Consider the following 20,561-nt stretch of genomic DNA (forward strand, 5'->3'; position numbering starts at 1 on the left):
TGGGATCCGTACCAGATAGAGTTGATAGAAGAGATAGAGAAGATCCAACAGAGAGCAGCGCGCTTCGTTACAGGATCATTTAGTAATCGCGAAAGCGTTACGGAGATGTTAGATAAACTCCAGTGGAAGACTCTGCAAGAGAGACGGTCGGTACAGGCTTTTGTTGAAGTTACATGCCTTCACCGAAGAGTCAAGCAGTATACTGCTCCCTCCTACGTATATCTCACGAAGAGACCACGAGGATAAAATAAGAGGGATTAGAGTCCACACAGAGGCATACCGACAATCATTCTTTCCACGAACTATACGAGACTGGAATAGAACGAGAACCGAAAGAGGTACTCAAGGTACCCTATGCCACACACAGTCATGTGGCTTGCGGAGTATGGATGTAGATGTAGATGTAAATGTAGATGCCTCCTAGTGCTGCGATTTACAACTACGCCACGTTTTGTATCACGAAGCAAAACTCTGTATATGTTGTAGCCTGCAAGCAGCTGTTTCCTGAAACACCACTGGTACTTACGAATATCCCTGTGTAAATAAATGATGTTATTTATAAGAAATGTATCACCTTCTTCGGTTCCAGACAAAGTTTTCTGAGAGGTTTCCTTTGGTTATGACACAAATATAAGATCTGTGAACTGCCTGCAAAATGAAATTTGTCTTTTGGCCAGCTTGCTAGTGTACAGGCGAAGAGAACCAAGAGTTCAAAATTGTCATAGGCTAGGATAATCTGACACCACACCGGCTCACTGTCGCCTTTGTTAACTACGCTGCAGGTGCTGCCGCTGACGTCCGTGTCGCTGTGGGCTCTGGGTCCGGTGACTGGCGCTCCAGAGTCGGTGATGATGGGCAACTCCACAATGGTGGTGCGTCGCGAGCCACTGGTCCTCTGGCTGCCGCTCGACACCCAGCAGTCGCCCACCTACGAGGTCGTCTTCGCACTGCAGGTCGTCGGCGTCGTCGCCATATCCGAGATAAGCATCCTCCTCGACATCTTCTTCGTCTGCCTCATGATCCACGTCATGGCCGAGATTGCTGTTCTCAACAAGAACGTCACCAGTATACGCTTGTTCGGGCAGAATGGACACCGCAATCAGCTGCATGAAGCGAGAGATGTGACTGCCGCTGGTCGACAGAGATATAATGACGGAGAGCAGTACACAGACGGCGACGAGTCTGTCGAATGGACATCTGCAGTAACTGAACCACTTCCGAACAGCACATTTGTCTCCTCGCAGGACGTGGATGACGCAAAGAGACGACTATACGCCATTTTAAAGATGAACATTCAACACCATCAGGCTATTATGTTGTAAGTCGCTATTTAATTTCCAATCAACCACATATTTTCTCTTAGTATTTTGGAAATCTTATTACTTAATGTATTTAGTAGTCTCACACAATGTTTGACCAAAACCATGATACAGCATGGATGCAATAACGACGGTCGTCTGTTGAAACCTGCACGGTGCATTTTCCTCTAATCAGTGTCGGTAGAAACGTGTTCTAGACGCACCACACTCAAAATGGGAGCGATTTGACTTTCAGTGCACCGTCTCACTCCGTATTTCCGCAGAAGCGACATGACGTTCAGTCTCTTGCGGTACTCCTTGTAATGGTACTTGAATTACGTAATCATTACGGCACCTCACCTCAACCTCTCGATACCAGCAATATTTTACTGTGTTTCTGTAAAATAGTTAACATGTTTCTGTGACAACATTCAGATTTGATTTCATTAATGTAGAGGTACTTTGATACATCGATATGTTTATATTGCAATGATATTATTCTTATGTGTTTTCTTCCCTTTGTCACTATGATCTTTGACGTACTTGTAACTCTGATTATTTAGGTGCGTAAACGGTTTTTAGAGATTCTAGTCTTGGTCGTCATGTTGAAAAGACGCAAACTGTAGTCAGGTTATTAAATGTGAAGTTTAACAGTGAGGAAGATATTTTCAAGTATGTTTTATATTGTTAAGTGATGGTGCAACCAAAGTAATAAAAAAGAAGTGTAACTTAAATTCGGAGTGCCGATTAATTTTTTTACATCACCATTGTGCTAACTTGCAAAAGTTTAATCTTCAAGAATGGTTTATGAAGCACGTCTATAAAACTTTTGAATATCGCAGAATTACACCTAGGCCTTTTTGCATCCGAGCTTGGAATCATCAGCACCTAGATTTTCGACGATTGAGCCATGAGTTCACAACGAGACCAGCGTGGGAAACACGAAAAGATGTGTGCCTAGTTTATCCATTATTTCATAAAATGACTTTATTAACTGTGCTCTAATGACACCTGCCACATAATATAACTTTGTTGGTGCCCGAAAATGCAATATTTAGCAACGTGAGCAACACTACAATCATAATTAATTTTTGACCTTTGTTGTGGTAGGGTTGTTAGGTCCTGTGTCGTGGTTTAAGAGTGTTGAAACATTGTCTCGGGTACACCACTGAGAGAGAGGGAGGAGCGGTTAGCACACTGGACTCCCATTCGGCAGGACGACGGTTCAAACTAGCGACTGACCATCCTCATTCAGATTGTCCGTGATTTCCCTAAATCGCTTCAGGCAAATGCTGGGATGGTTCCTTTGAAAGGGCGCGGCCGAGTTCCTTGCCAATCCTTCCCTAATCCGACAGGACCGATCACTTCGCTGTTTGGTCCCCTCACCCAAATCAGCCAACCAACCAATCGGACCAGCGATACAGGCAGTTCCAATATGGGCCAAATATGACAAATATATATGGTCGGATATACTGAAAATCAACTCTAGGCTCTTTTTAGACTCCGGGATGCTATGAACCACATGCCTTCCTTCAATTATTAGCCCAAGTTCATCGACAGCTAACTCGGGATGTGCTGTCACAGTCACTAAGCACATGACAGGCAACAGCTGCTCAAATATCGTCTATACACTCACGCGATTCGTCGCTTCGAACCGCAATATTCGCATAATATACGGCCCTCCTCTGAATGCTACAATCCCTTGCATTACTTACGGGCAATCAGTTTATTACCTAATGTAGTTCTCGCAAAAACTTCTTAATTTCACTTATTCTCTACCCTTTTTAATAAATATCCTAACAAACAAAGAGACTGTAGTGCGTCGGTGTCGTGTCACAGGTTCGAGCCTTGAGTCTTAAATATGCCAATCCAGTGTGAGTGAGTGAGTGAGTGTGTGTGAGAGAGGGAGGGAGAGAGAGAGAGAGAGAGAGAAAGAGAGAGAGAGAGAGAGAGAGAGTCAGTGCTTGTGTGTGTCCAAGAGAGTCATGAGTCTCACTGATCCAAATTGCTATGTACTTCTGCAGACAGCATAGCACCAACAGAGGAGAATCTATATCTTATCTATCATCTCAGGTCCTATAATTGCTGTACTTATTGGATAGGAGATGCGATTACTGAACAAATTCACAAAGGGAGAGACGTTGCACAAGTCTCTTCTCTTTCACCTACTCCGTTGAATATTTAAATGATTTGGCTAAAATTACTTACAATAAAAAAAAAATGGCTCTGAGCACTATGGGACTTAACTTCTAAGATCATCAGTCCCCTAGAACTTAGAACTACTTAAACCTAACTAACCTAAGGACATCACATACATCCATGCCCGAGCCAGGATTCGAACCTGCGGCCGTAGCGGTCGCGTGGTTCCAGACTGTTGCGCCTTTAACCGCTTGGCCACCCCGGCCGGCACTTACAATAAAAGAGTGGGGTGGCAATACTAGATTAATTGATGACAAGCCATTATGAAATGAAAATGGAAGAGAAATTAACAACATGTTAAAAGTAATTAACTCCTAGCTGTAAGGGTTGTGGAACTAAGATAAATGGAAATTGAAAATTTGTGGTAAGGTCTTATGGGACCAAACTGCTGAGGTCATCGGTCCCTAAGCTTACACACTATTTAATCTAACTTAATTTAACTTACGCTAAGAGCGACACACACATCCATGCCCGAGAGAGGACTTGAACCTCCGACGGGGGGAACCGCGCGGACCGTGACAAGACGGCTAAGACCGCGCGGCTACCTGGCGCGGCGAAGATAAATGTGAAGAAGACTAGGGCAATAGCTTTTCGAAGGCAAGCAAGGAAGATAAAGTCGTAATTTGTTCCTAGTTAGTGTAACAAGTTAATAACTACAAGTACTTTGATTCAAAATGAACAGTGACGAGAAATGTAAGCAAAAAATGAAAACGAAGGTAGTTAATGAAAAAGAAATATTTTACCGTAGGAGAATTATATTCTATGGTTCATTAAGTAACTGATCAAGGAAAATATTAGTGAACTGTATTGTGTGGATGTGGAGAGTTGCCGCATGTGGTACCAGTACTGTACAATGCGACACAGCCAGCGGAGACGCATTGTTGCTTTTGAAATGTAGATCTGGGGAAGAGTAGGAGGTGCATAATGGACAGATAAAATTAGGAGTGAGAATGTGTTACACAGCGTAAATAAAGGAAATAATTAAGAGAAACTGTATAGACACTGTATGAGAAGATTCTGCATCATAAAAGATCCACTACAGGTAATGGCGAGTGGGAAGAGGACCGTATGAAGAACACCCCAGATAACTGACATCGAAGTTAATGCATAATGGCAGAAAACCAGTGGGACTGGACAAAGCCGAACCTCAGAGAATGACCTGCCTAATAGAGAGAACGTATCACTATTATTTACTAGACTTGCATTTCACCAATGGACTGGAGCTGAACCATCAGTCTGTCCATCTGAGTTTAGGTTTTATGTGATTACAGATAATCACTAAATGTGGATGTACGGGCAACTCTTGTCTCATCCTTGTGTATCCAAGGTACTATTTTATCTCTCTGTAATGCCCCTGTCGTGAAAGGGACATGAAACCTTTTTTTTCTTGCTTGCTACGTGACAAAGTTGCCAAAAAAATATTGCTGAGTAGTACCTAATATTATTGCTGCTCTTCCCAGCTGTCGCTTCAGATCCTGGTCCGAACGAGGTGTGTTAATTTACAGCTACGTCAGGAAACGAGAACCAAGATGATTACAATATACTGTTATAAAACTGCAGTAGCCAGCTGAGAAAGTCTGCGAAGGGTCGGATGGCGAGCGGGGGCACACCCCATGGAGGTTGTTACTCCCTGTCCGAAGAAAATGTTGCGTTACTAGTAGACTTCATAGACAACCATGTTGTGTCAGGTTTCGTTGTCCACCTTTTATGGTCTGGTATTTTCATTTATATGTGTTATTTAAAGCACCAGTACCAAAAGCGAAGTTCTCGTGATATACAGGGTGGTCCATTGATAGTGACGGGGCCAAATTTCTCACGAAATAAGCATCAAACGAAAGAACTACCAAGAACGAAACTCGTCTAGCTTGAAGGGGGAAACCAGATGGCGCTATCGTTGGGCCGCTAGATGGCTCTGCCATAGGTCAAACGGATATCAACTGCATTCTTTTTAAATAGGAACCCCATTTTTTTTTTTTTTTTTTTTTTTTTTGCATACATAGAACGTAAAGAAATATTAATATTTTAGTTGGACCACTTTTTTCCCTTTGTGATAGATGGCGCTGTAATTGTCGTAAACGTGTAAATACGTGGTATCACGCAACATTCCGCCAGTGCGGACGGTATTTGGTTCATGATACATTACCCATGTTAAAATAGACCGTTTACCAATTGCGGAAAAGGTCGATACCGTGTTAATGTGAGGCTATTGTGATCAAAATGCCCAACGGGAGTGTGCTATGTATGCTGCTCGGTATCCTGGACGACATCATCCATGTATCCGGACCGTTAGCCGGATAGTTACGTTATTTAATGAAACAGGAAGTGTTCATCCACGTGTGAAACGTCAACCACTACCTGCAACAAACGATGATGCCCAAGTAGGTGTTTTAGCTGCTGTCGCGGCTAATCCACACATCAGTAGCAGACAAATTACGCGAGAATCAGGAATCTCCAAACCGTCAGTGTTGAGAATGCTACATCAACATCGATTAAACCCGTACCATAATTCTATGCACCAGGAATTGCATGGCGACGACTTTGAACGTCGTGTACAGTTCTGCCACTGGGCACAAGAGAAATTACAACGATGACAGATTTTTTGCAAACGTTCTATTTAGCGACGAAGCGTCATTCACCATCAGCGGTAACGTAAACCAGAATAATATGCGCTATTGGGAAACGGAAAATCCACGATGGTCGCGACAAGTGGAACATCAGCGACCTTGGCGGGTTAATGTATGGGGCGGCATTATGGGAGGAAGGATAACTGGCCCCCATTTTATCGGTGGCAATCTAAATGGTGCAATGTATGCTGGTTTCCTACGTAATGTTCTACCGATGTTACTACAAGATGTTTCACTGCATGACAGAATGGTGATGAACTACCAACATGATGGATGTCCGGCACCTAGCTCGCGTGCGGTTGAAGCGGCATTGAATAGCATATTTCATGACAGGTATATTGGTCGTCGAAGCACGTTCACCGGATCTGACATCCCCGGGTTTCTTTCTGTGGGGAAAGTTGAAGGATATTTGCCATCGTGATCCACCGACAACGCCTGACGACATGCGTCAGCTCATTGTCAAGGCATGTGCTAACATTACGGAAGGCGAACTACTCGCTGTTGAGAGGAATGTCGTTACACGTGTTGCCAAATGCATCGAGGTTGACAGACATAATTTTGAGCATTTATTATATTAATGTGGTGTTTACAGGTAATCATGCTGTAAAGCATGCGTTCTCAGAAATGATAAGTTCAGAAAGGTACATGTATCACATTGGAACAACCGAAATAAAATGTTCAAACGTACCTACGTTCCGTATTTTAATTTAAAATCCTACCTGTTACCAACAGTTCGTCTAAAATTGTGAGCCATATGTTTGTGACTACTACACCCATCTATCACAAAGCGAAAAAAGTGGTCCAACTAAAACATTCATATTTTTTTGCGTACTACGGGAATATGTAATAAAAAATGGGGGTTCCTATTTTAAAAAAAACGCAGTTGATATCCGTTTGGCCTATGGCCGCGCCATCTAGTGGGCCAACCATAGCACCATCTGGTTTCCCCCTTCAAGCTAGACAAGTTTCGTTCTTCGTAGTTTTTTTCGTTTGACTCTTATTTCGTGAGATATTTGGCCCGGTCACGATCAATGGACCACCCTGTATATAGATGCGAACACCACAATCTCATAGTAAGCAAGCAACCGGTGAAAAACTACTATCACTGACGACGTTTAAAAATGGTTCAAATGGCTCTGGGCACTATGGGACTCAACTGCTGAGGTCATTAGTCCCCTAGAACTTAGAACTAGTTAAACCTAACTAACCTAAGGACATCACAAACATCCATGCCCGAGGCAGGATTCGAACCTGCGACCGTAGCGGTCTTGCGGTTCCAGACTGCAGCGCCTTTAACCGCACGGCCACTTCGGCCGGCGACGACGTTTAAACTGAATGGAATTACACGTGTGTCGTGACAAATTCACACATTCCAGTAATAGCATGTGTAACAGCAGCATAAGTAAGCTACTTACGCAGTGGCTACTGATTTCACGTCCACAAAAAGAATTTGGCTGATATAATTCAGAAAGGATCTGTACGTTGAAATGGTGAGAAAATTTAACATATTTACGTCACTCGAACCTCATCAGGTCAGTCAGATGATTTATTGGCATTAGTGAACACATTTTTGGAGTGGCGAGTGCCATCCCGCTCATGAGGACGTCACAAAATACTGCCGAGTCGCTGCCAGATTCCCGTCACATGTATTTTTCTCACCACTGGCCAATGATTTATGCATCAGCGTCACTGATACTAAAACGCGAGACCTTGTTGAATTAGATGCAACCGCTGAAATAATACTCTGTGGAATTTTTGAGTAGTGACGAAGTATATCACGGAAAGGACAGTAACAACAAACTTACAGTGTTTAAGTACAGACACTAAGAGTGGGCTGTTGTTGAAGGGTGAGAGTTCTGACAATGCCATGCCAGTACACATAACCACTCAGAAGATTCATGGCTACTATCATTGGTTCGCGTAAAAGGAAATGCAGTGAATTCTTAACAGGAAAAGTGATCTGTATTTGCGTAAGACCTCTTCAACCGCTATAAAGGGAGGTATATAGTTTTCTCCAAGTTCAATTTCCAAAGAACTTAACAAAATCAAACTGTGACGGATTGAAACTATGTACCAGACTTCAACTCGAAAGGTCTTGTGAACTGAGCTCTTACAAGCTGAACTATCCGGGAACTACTCATTATCCATTCTCACAGCTTCTCTTCTGCCAGTATCTTTATGGTGAATGTACATAGGTACAAAGAAGGTAGCTCATGCATCGAAGTTGCTTACAAGAATAATATACAGAAGAATGGAAAAAAAATGAGAATGCGCTAGGTGACGATCAGTTTGGCTTTAGGAAAAGTAAATGTACGAGAGAGGCAATTCTCACGTTATGGCTAATAACGGAAGCAAGGCTAAAGAAAAATCATAAGATTTGTCGACCTGGAAAAAGCGTTCGACAATATAAAATGGTGCAAGCTGTTCGAGATTCTGAAAAAAGTAGGGGTAAGCTATAGGGAGAGACGGGTCATATACAATATGTACAACAACCAAGAGGGAATAATAAGCGTGGACGATCAAGAACGAAGTGCTCGTATTAAGAAGGGTGTAAGACAATGCTGTATTCTTTCGCCCCTACTCTTCAATCTGTACATCGAGGAAGCACTGATGGAAATAAAAGAAAGGTTCAGGAGTGGAATTAAAATACAAGGTGAAAGGATATCAATGATACGATTCGCTGATGACATTGCTATCCTGAGTGAAAGTGAAGAAGAATTAAATGATCTGCTGAACGGAATGAACAGTCTAATGAGTACACAGTATGGTTTGAGAGTAAATCGGAGAAAGACAAAGGTAATGAGAAGTAGTAGAAATGAGAACAGCGAGAAACTTATCATCAGGATTGATGGTCACGAAGTCAATGAAGTTAGGGAATTCTGCTACCTAGGCAGTAAAATAACCAATGACGGACAGAGCAAGGAGGACATCAAAATCAGACTCGCTGTGGCAAAAATGGCATTTCTGGCCAAGAGAAGTCTACTAATATCAAATACCGGTCTTAATTTGAGGAAGAAATTTCTGAGGATGTACGTCTGGAGTACAGCATTGTATGGTAGTGAAACATGGACTGTGGGAAAACCGGAACAGAAGAGAATCGAAGCATTTGAGATGTGGTGCTACAGACGAATGTTGAAAATTAGGTGGACTGATAAGGTAAGGAATGAGGAGGTTCTACGCAGAATCGGAGAGGAAAGGAATATGTGGAAAACACTGATAAGAAGGGACAGGATGATAGGACATCTGCTAAGACATGAGGGAATGACACTTCCATGGTACTAGAGGGAGCTGTAGAGGGCAAAAACTGTAGAGGAAGACAGAGATTGGAATAAGTCAAGCAAATAATTGAGGACGTAGGTTGCAAGTGCTACTCTGAGATGAAGAGGTTAGCACAGGAAAGGAATTCGTGGCGGGCCGCATCAAACCAGTCAGTAGACTGATGACCAAAAAAAATAAAATAAAAAAATAAAATAAAAAAAAATAATCTGATTTTCGAAACGAATTGTAAGCCGAAGTCTTACCTTAGTGCACACCTATCATTTCGTATAGGTTCCCTAACATATAATTAGAGCTTTTACAATAATCTGATGGCAAAATAATTTTTGAAACTTCCTGGCAGATTAAAACTGTGTGCCCGACCGAGACTCGAACTCGGGACCTTTGCCTTTCGCGGGCAAGTGCTCTACCAACTGAGCTACCGAAGCACGACTCACGCCCGGTACTCACAGCTTTACTTCTGCCAGTACCTCGTCTCCTACCTTCCAAACTTTACAGAAGCTCTCCTGCGAACCTTGCAGAACTAGCACTCCGTCGGGTACACAGTTTTAATCTGCCAGGAAGTTTCATATCAGCGCACACTCCGCTGCAGAGTGAAAATCTCATTCTGAAAGTAATTTTTGTCGCATTTCCTTCTAATTTTAATCGCAATGCTGTGTATTATTGAAAGGATTCGGGATTTCACTCGAGTTGTTACTCGGGTTCAATACTTTGTCAGTAACAGTCAGAATTCAAACCGATGGTAAAATTATTTGCGAACGTCAAAAAGCCTCAATATGAGGACAGCAGTAGCTTAATGCAAGTCAAATATTATCTACAGACAAGAAAAATGTGAACATACTCTGCTATCCTGCATTCGCATTTCGCTCGCTAGCAAAAAATACCGGATAATGTTCCAAAATTAAATGGCTTACTACTTCTACAATGAACGACAGTTTTGATTCCTAATAACACTACTAAAGACAAGCTCATAGGCATTATTCTATAGCTATGGCGGTAGTCACGGGAAATTTGGGGAAATGTTAATAATAACTTTTTTTATTTCCCCCTCACTGTGGTTACAGAGTAATAAATTAGGAGGAATTTAGCCTTCTAGCGAGACAAAAACATAAAATAAAGATCTGGACTTGTCGTCGAGATCCAAAGCGCTAATGATATACACTCCTGGAAATTGAAATAAGAACACCGTGAATTCATTGTCCCAGGAAGGGGAAACTTTATTGACACATTCCTGGGGTCAGATACATCACATGATCACACTGACAGAACCACAGGCACATAGACACAGGCAACAGAGCATGCACAATGTCGGCACTAGTACAGTGTATATCCACCTTTCGCAGCAATGCAGGCTGCTATTCTCCCATGGAGACGATCGTAGAGATGCTGGATGTAGTCCTGTGGAACGGCTTGCCATGCCATTTCCACCTGGCGCCTCAGTTGGACCATCGTTCGTGCTGGACTTGCAGACCGCGTGAGACGACGCTTCATCCAGTCCCAAACATGCTCAATGGGGGACAGATCCGGAGATCTTGCTGGCCAGGGTAGTTGACTTACACCTTCTAGAGCACGTTGGGTGGCACGGGATACATGCCGACGTGCATTGTCCTGTTGGAACAGCAAGTTCCCTTGCCGGTCTAGGAATGGTAGAACGATGGGTTCGATGACGGTTTGGATGTACCGTGCACTATTCAGTGTCCCCTCGACGATCACCAGTGGTGTACGGCCAGTGTAGGAGATCGCTCCCCACACCATGATGCCGGGTGTTGGCCCTGTGTGCCTCGGTCGTATGCAGTCCTGATTGTGGCGCTCACCTGCACGGCGCCAAACACGCATACGACCATCATTGGCACCAAGGCAGAAGCGACTCTCATCGCTGAAGTCGACACGTCTCCATTCGTCCCTCCATTCACGCCTGTCGCGACACCACTGGAGGCGGGCTGCACGATGTTGGGGCGTGAGCGGAAGACGGCCTAACGGTGTGCGGGACCGTAGCCCAGCTTCATGGAGACGGTTGCGAATGGTCCTCGCCGATACCCCAGGAGCAACAGTGTTCCTAATTTGCTGGGAAGTGGCGGTGCGGTCCCCTACGGCACTGCGTAGGATCCTACGGTCTTGGCGTGCATCCGTGCGACGCTGCGGTCCGGTCCCAGGTCGACGGGCACGTGCACCTTCCGCCGACCACTGGCGACAACATCGATGTACTGTGGAGACCTCACGCCCCACGTGTTGAGCAATTCGGCGGTACGTCCACCCGGCCTCCCGCATGCCCACTATACGCCCTCGCTCAAAGTCCGTCAACTGCACATACGGTTCACGTCCACGCTGTCGCGGCATGCTACCAGTGTTAAAGACTGCGATGGAGCTCCGTATGCCACGGCAAACTGGCTGACACTGACGGCGGCGGTGCACAAATGCTGCGCAGCTAGCGCCATTCGACGGCCAACACCGCGGTTCCTGGTGTGTCCGCTGTGCCGTGCGTGTGATCATTGCTTGTACAGCCCTCTCGCAGTGTCCGGAGCAAGTATGGTGGGTCTGACACACCGGTGTCAATGTGTTCTTTTTTCCATTTCCAGGAGTGTATTTCGGCATTGAAAATAAGAGACTGAAGTACGGTCATGTCGATTCAATTTATTGCATATACCTAGCAAATTAGTGCCGTTTCGTAATGTTTTACATATGGAACCTTCTGCTCATTCCCACAATACAAAAATAAACGTATTTACGTTTATTTTCACTACTCCTTTACTTACAATGCGCATTTTTGTGTGTTTTCACGATGCATTGTTTGCTACTGTGTTACGTGCTTTCGATGGTCGTTAACATTTCGAATGTTCATGAATTTTAAATAGTTCTTTCCGAGACATAATTCAGTAATTAACATTGTCAAAAAATGTAATCAGAAACAGTAAAGATGTTTTCATTGTTACAAAAATTATTAACTATTCTCTATTCTTCTGCATGAACGTCTCGGTGGTTCAGAAACGTATTATTGCGTTAGACCTATTTCATAAATCTTTAATGTTGCCCTCAGGAGTGTTAGTTCTGCAGGTTCGCAGAAGAGATTCTGTGAGATTAGGAAAGTAGGAGACGAGGTACTGGCAGAATTGAAGCTGTGCGGATGGGTCGTCAGTCTTACTTTGGGTGCTCAGTTGATAGAGCACTTGCCCGCGAAAGGCAAAGGTCCCAAGTTCGAGTCTCACTCCGGCACACATTTTTAATCTGCCAGGAATTTTTAATGTTGCTACCTGCAGTAGGGATAAGGTGAAGATACAGTGTGTTTTTAGCGATCACAATACTAAAGTTTCCAGTAATGAATCAGCCATTTGCAGTAGCCACTCGCAATGGGAGTCGTATTATTAAAAATTCTATGACACACTGTGCCATCAAACACGGACAGATTGATACAAACTGGATAACACGGTAATATTATGTGCCAGAACTAAGTTGGGCCTTTAAATAACATTGTCTCACTGTCAACGTCCATAGATAAGTATTGTATTATGTGGTATTTATTGTTAATACTGAAAAACGTTATGCACGTTCATGAGGAACTAGATTAGAGACAGCTACCAATTATTGTGTAGCACTTGTGTTTATTCCTTGGGACGGTCACGACAGGTCGTGGTGTGGATTCAAACAAGACTCTGATATGACTGCGATGCTGCCCGATTGATAAACTCAATTAAGGAAGTTTCCCACGCACGCACGACCTGTGCACGATCGTGTTTTAATATTCGATGTCTTGTCTACCCTGCACTCGAAAATCGCGGGTACAATAAAGTCTAAATATCTCCTCACATAATACGTAAAACTATTGCATCCATTGTGGTGACACAGTATTTCCTACTTCAACAAAGCAGCTATCAGTATTGCATTGCAAACTATTGACCTATAGTTGCCATTTATCGTGATTACGTCCAACATCTTAAACATTATTGCATCTCTGAGAAATTAGATAGAATGGAGTGAAGTTTATGTGTTATTTCTGCCTTGACAGGTGCGTCAACGAGCTGGAGGAAGGGATGAGTAAGTCCACGTACATCATTCTGCTAGTGAACGCCCTTACCATTTGTTTACATGCCTTCGGATTTGTTGAGGTAGGTACCCAGTGACAAGTGACTCTGGAAACATTTACGAGAAAAATTATTCTGTGTACAGTGTATCCAGTCTTCCGAGAATAAAAGGAGACTGACAAGTGAAGGTCACAATTATAAAACTTTATATGTAGGAATGTCGTCATATTGCACTTAAAGACAAGAAACATATTTGATATATACAGGCAGTACCATACTAATGCGGGTTAACAAGAATACGAATCTTTTAATAGGTACCATCTTATCATTTACCTGAAGTAATTTAAGGAAGACATGGATAACGTGTTATCTACTGCAGAGCATTTGTGCAAGGTTTCCTAGTGCATAAAATATGCTTTCAAAGCGCGATGTAGATTCCGTTTGTGTTTTATTATTATTTAGTCGATTTACATTTTTCTACTAAACCCCTGGAAGTGTTATCTAATCAGTCCTTTATCCTTCACTACAGAAAGTATATTGTTCTTCAGAGATCTTTCAACTGACGTTTCAGATAAGTTTGTTTTAGTAAATGAATTTAATATCCATACCCAACTGATAGTAACACTTCATTCGTCGGCGCAAAGCGCTGTTTTGAATTTTACATTTATTTCTTCATGGTAAATGTACATAGATATCAGGATCATTGATATGCTGATCTGGTTGGTAAATATAATCATATGCTATAGTTAAAATCCCTAATTATTTGAACAGATCTTTATAATAAGTCCAACTACCAATATGTTTTGTGTATTTATTTCTCAGAAAATACTTTCATAATAAACGATAGAGTGTACATACGAGCGGCGCGTAACTGAAGGAAACTGGCTGTTACTGTTGATGAAATTGTGTTCTCATATATCTTTGTGTGACACCACTTCAACTGATGATTAACATCCATTAGTAGATACTTTGCGTCCATTATGCAGTATATATATCGGTACAACCTACATTTCATTTAAGAGTGACATTTTTCCTTTTCAAACTGAAATTTATGGCACTTTCTTTCTTTATGTTCAATGAAGTGTACTTCATGTTGACCAATTTTAAACTTCCTTAAGAGTTTCAGTTACTTTTTGCAAAGAGTTTCAGTGACTATAACGTTTCAGTCGACAGTAAAGATATTTTTTTCCCCATGAATAACACTATTGAGAAAGTTGCGGATATATGTTGGTAGCACTAAAGCTAGTGACAACCACACAAGATGTTATAAACCCTTTCGCGGACGAAATGTTGTTATTTCTCCTTGAAATTGTTGGTCTGTTATCTCCTAAGAAAAGAAATCAGGTAGTTCGTTTCATTATTTTACTTGTCACAGAAACTCACAGTAAAGTGACATTTTACAGGACACTATTTTAGGGGCGTTCATCCAGTGCCCCACTTCACGATTTTTTTAAATTGTCAATAACACAGCACCAGGACTACCAGATATTTCATTTTCAGACAGCAAAAGCAGCCACAAATTCGGGGTAAGACCTCAACTACAAAGTATCCTTTGCTTATGTGCAGCTAACAGACTGACTCTCAGTCGCAGTAAAACGCAGTACATATCATGTGGCCGGGGTAAGAAATTGATGTAGCACGTCTGGTTATTAACCTTTGTTCTTAAACAGGAAAAAGGACGCTCTGATTACCTGTTAAACACAGAAGACAAGAATCGCTTTTCTATAATTTTATTTTGTGTATCAGAAAAGATTCGATACGACGTATAACGTTTCATACTAATCTGTGTATCACCCAAAATGTAGAACCATACTCATCAACTGAATTCAACTGGTCATCGTAATATAGTGTTAAAGTTATCTTGAGCAATTTTAATGCTGTTTTAAAGGAATGCTTCTACATTAAAATTTTTCCTTGCTGATACATCATCAACGGAACGAGCAGAAAGGAAATACAAAATACCTGAGTGCTGCAAATCTCTTTCTGTATATAGTAAACATTTGCGTCCTTAATGTCTTGGATGATGTCCTAAGATGCGTCTGGTAGGGATTCGCAAATATTTTTAACTTAGTTTCCCAGTGTGTAGATGAAGCGAGTCAACATAAGTGCGTCTAATCATATGTGACATGCAACGCTAAAGTAAAGCGTCAGATTGTTTCTCTTTACAGACAGAAGTTTTGCTTGAACTGGAATTTAATATGTTCATTCGATAGAATGGTCTCATATTAGTCTACTGCAATATTCGTTTCAACGATGTGTGCTAAGAGGGACTGCGTATCAAAAAGAATAACCAGCAATAAAGCTGTGTCTTTCACCTGTAATTAAGGAAACGAAAGACATGGTCGGAAGCCAGTGTAACTTAGTACATATATACAACATCGGCGGATATGTAAATGATTAGAGTTGCAATTCTCTGTGAACAGATTCCAGAATGCGTAGATGTTGTTCATGCACATTGTTGTTTCCAGTCCTGGTTGGATACATAAGGGTTGTTAACAGAGTCAGACGTTGAGGCATCCGTGGGAAGGGCACGGAGAAAAACGTGTACTCGTATGAGATAGCGTCATCAGCACCGGAGAGAGTTTGAAAGGGCCATCATTGTGAGTCTCCATTTGGCTGACTGGTCGCATCTTGCAATATCCAGATTTACTGGGTATGCGAAAGTCACAGTGGCGTGATGTCGGACTGCATCGATATGTAAGCACAAGCATACTCCTCGTTAAAGTTTCTGTAGGCCACGTCTGACTGTCACAAGGGAAGATCGGCGTATTATGCACCAAGCACATTGTAACTCCTTCACATCTGTGACTGCCATCCTAGAACAAATAATGGACTACCTGCAAAATTCTGTGTCAGCACCGTTAACCGGAGAATAGCAGCAGCGAGATTAGGCAGTTACCACCCTTTGTGTGGGCTGCCATTAACACCTTAACACAAACTCCTGCGTTTGGAGTGGTGCCTTAACTAGGAAACATGGCCTGGTGACAAATGGTGCCAGTTATCTTTGAGCGATGAATTGCGGTTCTGCACCAACCCGGATGACTATCGACGGTGTGTATGGGGAAACTTTGAGTGAGGTCCATTTACAAAGTGTTACTCATGAGGTCGTGGTGTGGGGAGCCAGCGTTAGTGATTTCCGAACATGGATAGTAGTGGTTAACGGAACTCTGATGGCAGAACGATACGCCTCGGACATCCTGCTTCCTCATGTGTTACCTTTCATGCTTCTGTACCGTGGAGCCATTTTTCAACATGACAATGCTTGCTCACACATGGCACATGTCTCTACGACTTGTCGGCGCGATGGTGAGGTACTTTCGGGGACAGTAGTATCCACAGATCTGTCCCCGACAGGACATGTATGGGAACAGCTCAATCGTAGACTCTGTCCCACTGGCAGTATCCAGGATATAAAGGACCACATTTGCGGACAATTCGCCTCAGGTCAGGAGCCATTTGGCCTTGTGACAGCCTTCCTAACAGACTCAGTGCATGCATGGAGTCCGATGCAACGTCTGCCTAAATTTGAGTCGATTTTGTAATCACTGAAATAATATCAAGTGCTCTCTCAATGCAAGTAGTTTCATTTCGTTTCCCCCTTCCCATACGGATCCTTAACTTTGTTTGTCAGACATAGCAACTTATTTTCTGTGAAAAATTGTAGTTTCCAAAACGAATGGCACAAATGAAGCAGAATTTGATCACTGTGTCATTATATGAGAGATTAATCCTGTATATACACTAGCCTAGTAGTGCTCAATCTTGCATGACTATTTAGGTCTATGTCACACCAAAAACAGATAATAAATTCCTGACAAACTAAACGGAAGCGCGAAAGAAAATATCAGGATACTAGGTCTAGTTGAAGACAATGGACGCAATATCAGAATACGAATGGGATGGAAAGGTGCAGAACGATCGGTCTCCAGGACATCAATCTGTCACGCCGTGTCAGTTCGGCTTGCAACGGTCATCCTGCCACAACGGAGACGCACGTGCAAAAAGAGTTAATAAGGGTGGGATACAGCAACGAGTGGGTTCTCGATCACAGCATGGCTTGATGGCCTTCTGGTCCTCGCAGCGGGAACGCACAGTATAGATTCATACACAATGGTGGCTAGATGATGCAACAAATATGGACATATTACGCTTAGGTGCATTCACTGAAATGGCTTGCGAAATTTATCAATTGCTGCAGCCGATTTCCGTAAGTGGCTCAGTTTTTTCGGCAGGTTTATAGCGTCCGAAAAGTCTTCCACTGGTACACGAAGGTCGTTACCAGATATGGGGCTGGTGCGAGTAATGAGTAACGACACAGGCGGCAGCGAGTCTGTATGTGGAAGACAGCGGCAGTCACATGACAGTCGTCACTTGACAATGGCCGACGACCACTTGGCTGAAAGCTCGTGTGTAGTCAGCCAGCTAACGCAGTTGGAAGCTCGATAAAATATTGTCTGTATACAGGGTGTTTCAAAATTACTATTAAGGACTTGTTGATGTTGTGGGGATAACTTAGTAAAAAAGGAACTCCTTTCCTGAAATGTATCGTTTCGATTTAAAGATCGGTCCACTTCCAAATCTCTTGATTCACAATATTCAAAAGACTGAGAAGAGGGCGCCGTCATCAGTTCCTGTTGTAATTGTGATGTCACATACCATTTTCGTCCAATTACAACAAAATGGCTCTGCGTACTATGGGTCTTAACTGCTGAGGTCATCAGTCCCCTAGAACTTAGAACTACTTAAACCTAACTAACCTAAGGACATCAGACACATCCATGCCCGAGGCAGTATTCGAACCTGCGACCGTAGCGGTCGCGCGGTTCCAGACTATAGCGCCTAGAACCGCTCGGCCACTCCGGCCGGCTGGAACGTTCGCAACTAGAAGTGTTGACTGTGGTGCTCCACGGATGCGCCGTAGACCCGACTTTGAGGCGGGCGGCCTTCGGCAAATAGAAAAGAACGCGACGACGAATATTCGAAACTTTGCCCTGCCATGGGCATCGTGTCAGAGTTCATTGTCATCGTTGTATCCGTACCATGAATAGAGAGATTTGAAAGTGATCTGTTCTTCGATCTTAGGTTACACTCAGACGGCTCATTTTCTCACATGGGTTCCTTATTAAAGCTTTCTCTTTTAAATCCCCCCTACAACCCCTAAGAAGCATGTAATAGGAATTGTGAAACACCCTGTAAATAGCTTTGAAACCGTGCATTTGTTCATAAAGATGTTCACTATAGTGAGGAACTTCTACTGTTGATTCAGACTGTGTTGTTCCAGCTTTTCCAAGGAGGCTGGAAAGGACCAGCCGTGGTGAAGAGGCTGCTCGCTTGCCCCATCTATATGGCGGAGACTGCACTCTTCTGCCACTTCGGACAATCACTGACGGACCATGTAAGTTGTTCGTGACGACGAAGCGGTAATGAGTAGTGAATAAGAACCTGCAAATCTGATATCATTCCATTGGTATCCCAAGATTCTTCTGCTGTCAAAACATCCAGTATTTTAAGTAAGACCCAAAATTACTGACTTAAAAGCACCAAAATAAAGTGCGCTTCTAATTACGAAATAAAATCTAATACTTGAGTATCACAACAGATTGGAGAACACCATCAGACAGCTGACTTGTTCAGTGTACTGCATTTATGTGAAAACATGTTTAAAATCTAATACTTGAGTATCACAACAGATTGGAGAACACCATCAGACAGCTGACTTGTTCAGTGTACTGCATTTATGTGAAAACATGTTTACTGTCGTTTTTGTTGTTGTTGTTGTTGTTGCTGCGGTATTCAGTCTGAAAACTGGTCTAAAGCATCTCTCCATGCTATTCTATCCTGTGCTTTCCTTTTCATCGCCAAACACCTATTGCAACCCACTCGTACATACTTTGGAACATGCTCGCTGTATTCATCCTTTTTATCCCTCTACAATTCTAACTACCCGCTTCCAACCATTACCAATTTGACACTTTATTATTGCTTTAAGATATGTCCCATCAACTTAAACCTTATTTTAATTAAGTTGCATTATAAAGTAACTTTTTCTCCAATTGGATTCAGTGCCTCTTCGTTAGTAATCTTCAGCATTCTTTCTCTGTCCCATATCTCCCATCTCATCTTCACCCAATTCCACTTCCTTTTCCGTAATATTGCCTTCAATTTAATTTGTCTTGTCTAGCCCTTCCATATATTTCGTCCAACTTTCAGCTTACCCATCTTTGCTTACCTCTGGCTTGCCTTGTGAGTCATTGACATTCACAGAGTTGCTTCACTTATATCCAAACTAATTTTCCTGTATGTAGTTGCTATCTTTCCCCGTCCTATGCGTGCTTCTATCGCCTTGCATTTTTCCTCTAGCCATTCCTGCTTAGCCATATTTCACTTACTGTAAATCTCATTTTTTGAACGTCTGTATTCCCTTTAACCTGCTTCATTTACTGAATTTTTATTTTTTATTCTGTGACGTCATTATGACTGCAAAAACTGTTGTACTCACGATGAGTTGATGAGGTTCTGTAATTCTATCCTATATTTTTTTAATTACATTTTGGGTAGTAAATACCATATATTTCCCACTTCTGTGCCGATTTTAAAGCTCTCGTCTACAGAGCTTTTACAAGTTTTAGTAGTCCCGGCAGCAGACGTTATCGATGGCATATCGGAGGCATTGTAATTAGCCTCAGTAAGGTCCCTATCGGTGGTGCACTCACTAGGTCACATGGGCTCGGCCGATAGCAGCTCGGTGCTAGCCGAGTGGCTGCGGGCTCGTCTCAAAGTGCATTTACTTTCTGTGCCCGCTAGGTGCGTGTGGCCGTTGCACGTAGGGACAAGGGAGTGCATGCGGTGGAGCCAAGTAAAGCATGCCACTGGTGTGCACGCGGGCGACGGTACGCAGGTGCTCGTAACTAGTCATTACTGTTATGAAAAATGTGTGGGTTGTTTCTAGGTACATACTGTATGCAAAATTCCATACTTCTTTGTAAAGACAGCTTCTAAATTGTCGATATTTTATAAAAGATTGCTAATAAATTTATGATGTTTTTAATTCAAAAAATTTTGTTACTAACAATTTTTTACACAATATCGATAATTGTGAACTGATATTGTCAATTAAAACTGCAATTTTGCATTTGATGTGTAATTAG

At 42.6% G+C, this 20,561-nt stretch overlaps 1 protein-coding gene across 1 annotated transcript in view; it reads left to right on the plus strand.

Annotated features, from left to right (window-relative positions):
- The window catches only part of LOC124620231, a 51,317-nt gene that overhangs the window by 21,308 nt on the left and 9,448 nt on the right, over positions 1 to 20,561 (plus strand). Inside the window, exons 3-5 of the mRNA XM_047146899.1 lie at positions 783 to 1,318; positions 13,398 to 13,497; positions 18,695 to 18,808. Coding sequence (XP_047002855.1) covers positions 783 to 1,318; positions 13,398 to 13,497; positions 18,695 to 18,808 — 750 coding nt within the window. The remainder of the gene's footprint in view (positions 1 to 782; positions 1,319 to 13,397; positions 13,498 to 18,694; positions 18,809 to 20,561) is intronic.

This window comes from Schistocerca americana, chromosome 6, assembly GCF_021461395.2.
Source record: "Schistocerca americana isolate TAMUIC-IGC-003095 chromosome 6, iqSchAmer2.1, whole genome shotgun sequence".
Classification (NCBI taxonomy): Eukaryota; Metazoa; Arthropoda; class Insecta; order Orthoptera; family Acrididae; genus Schistocerca; species Schistocerca americana.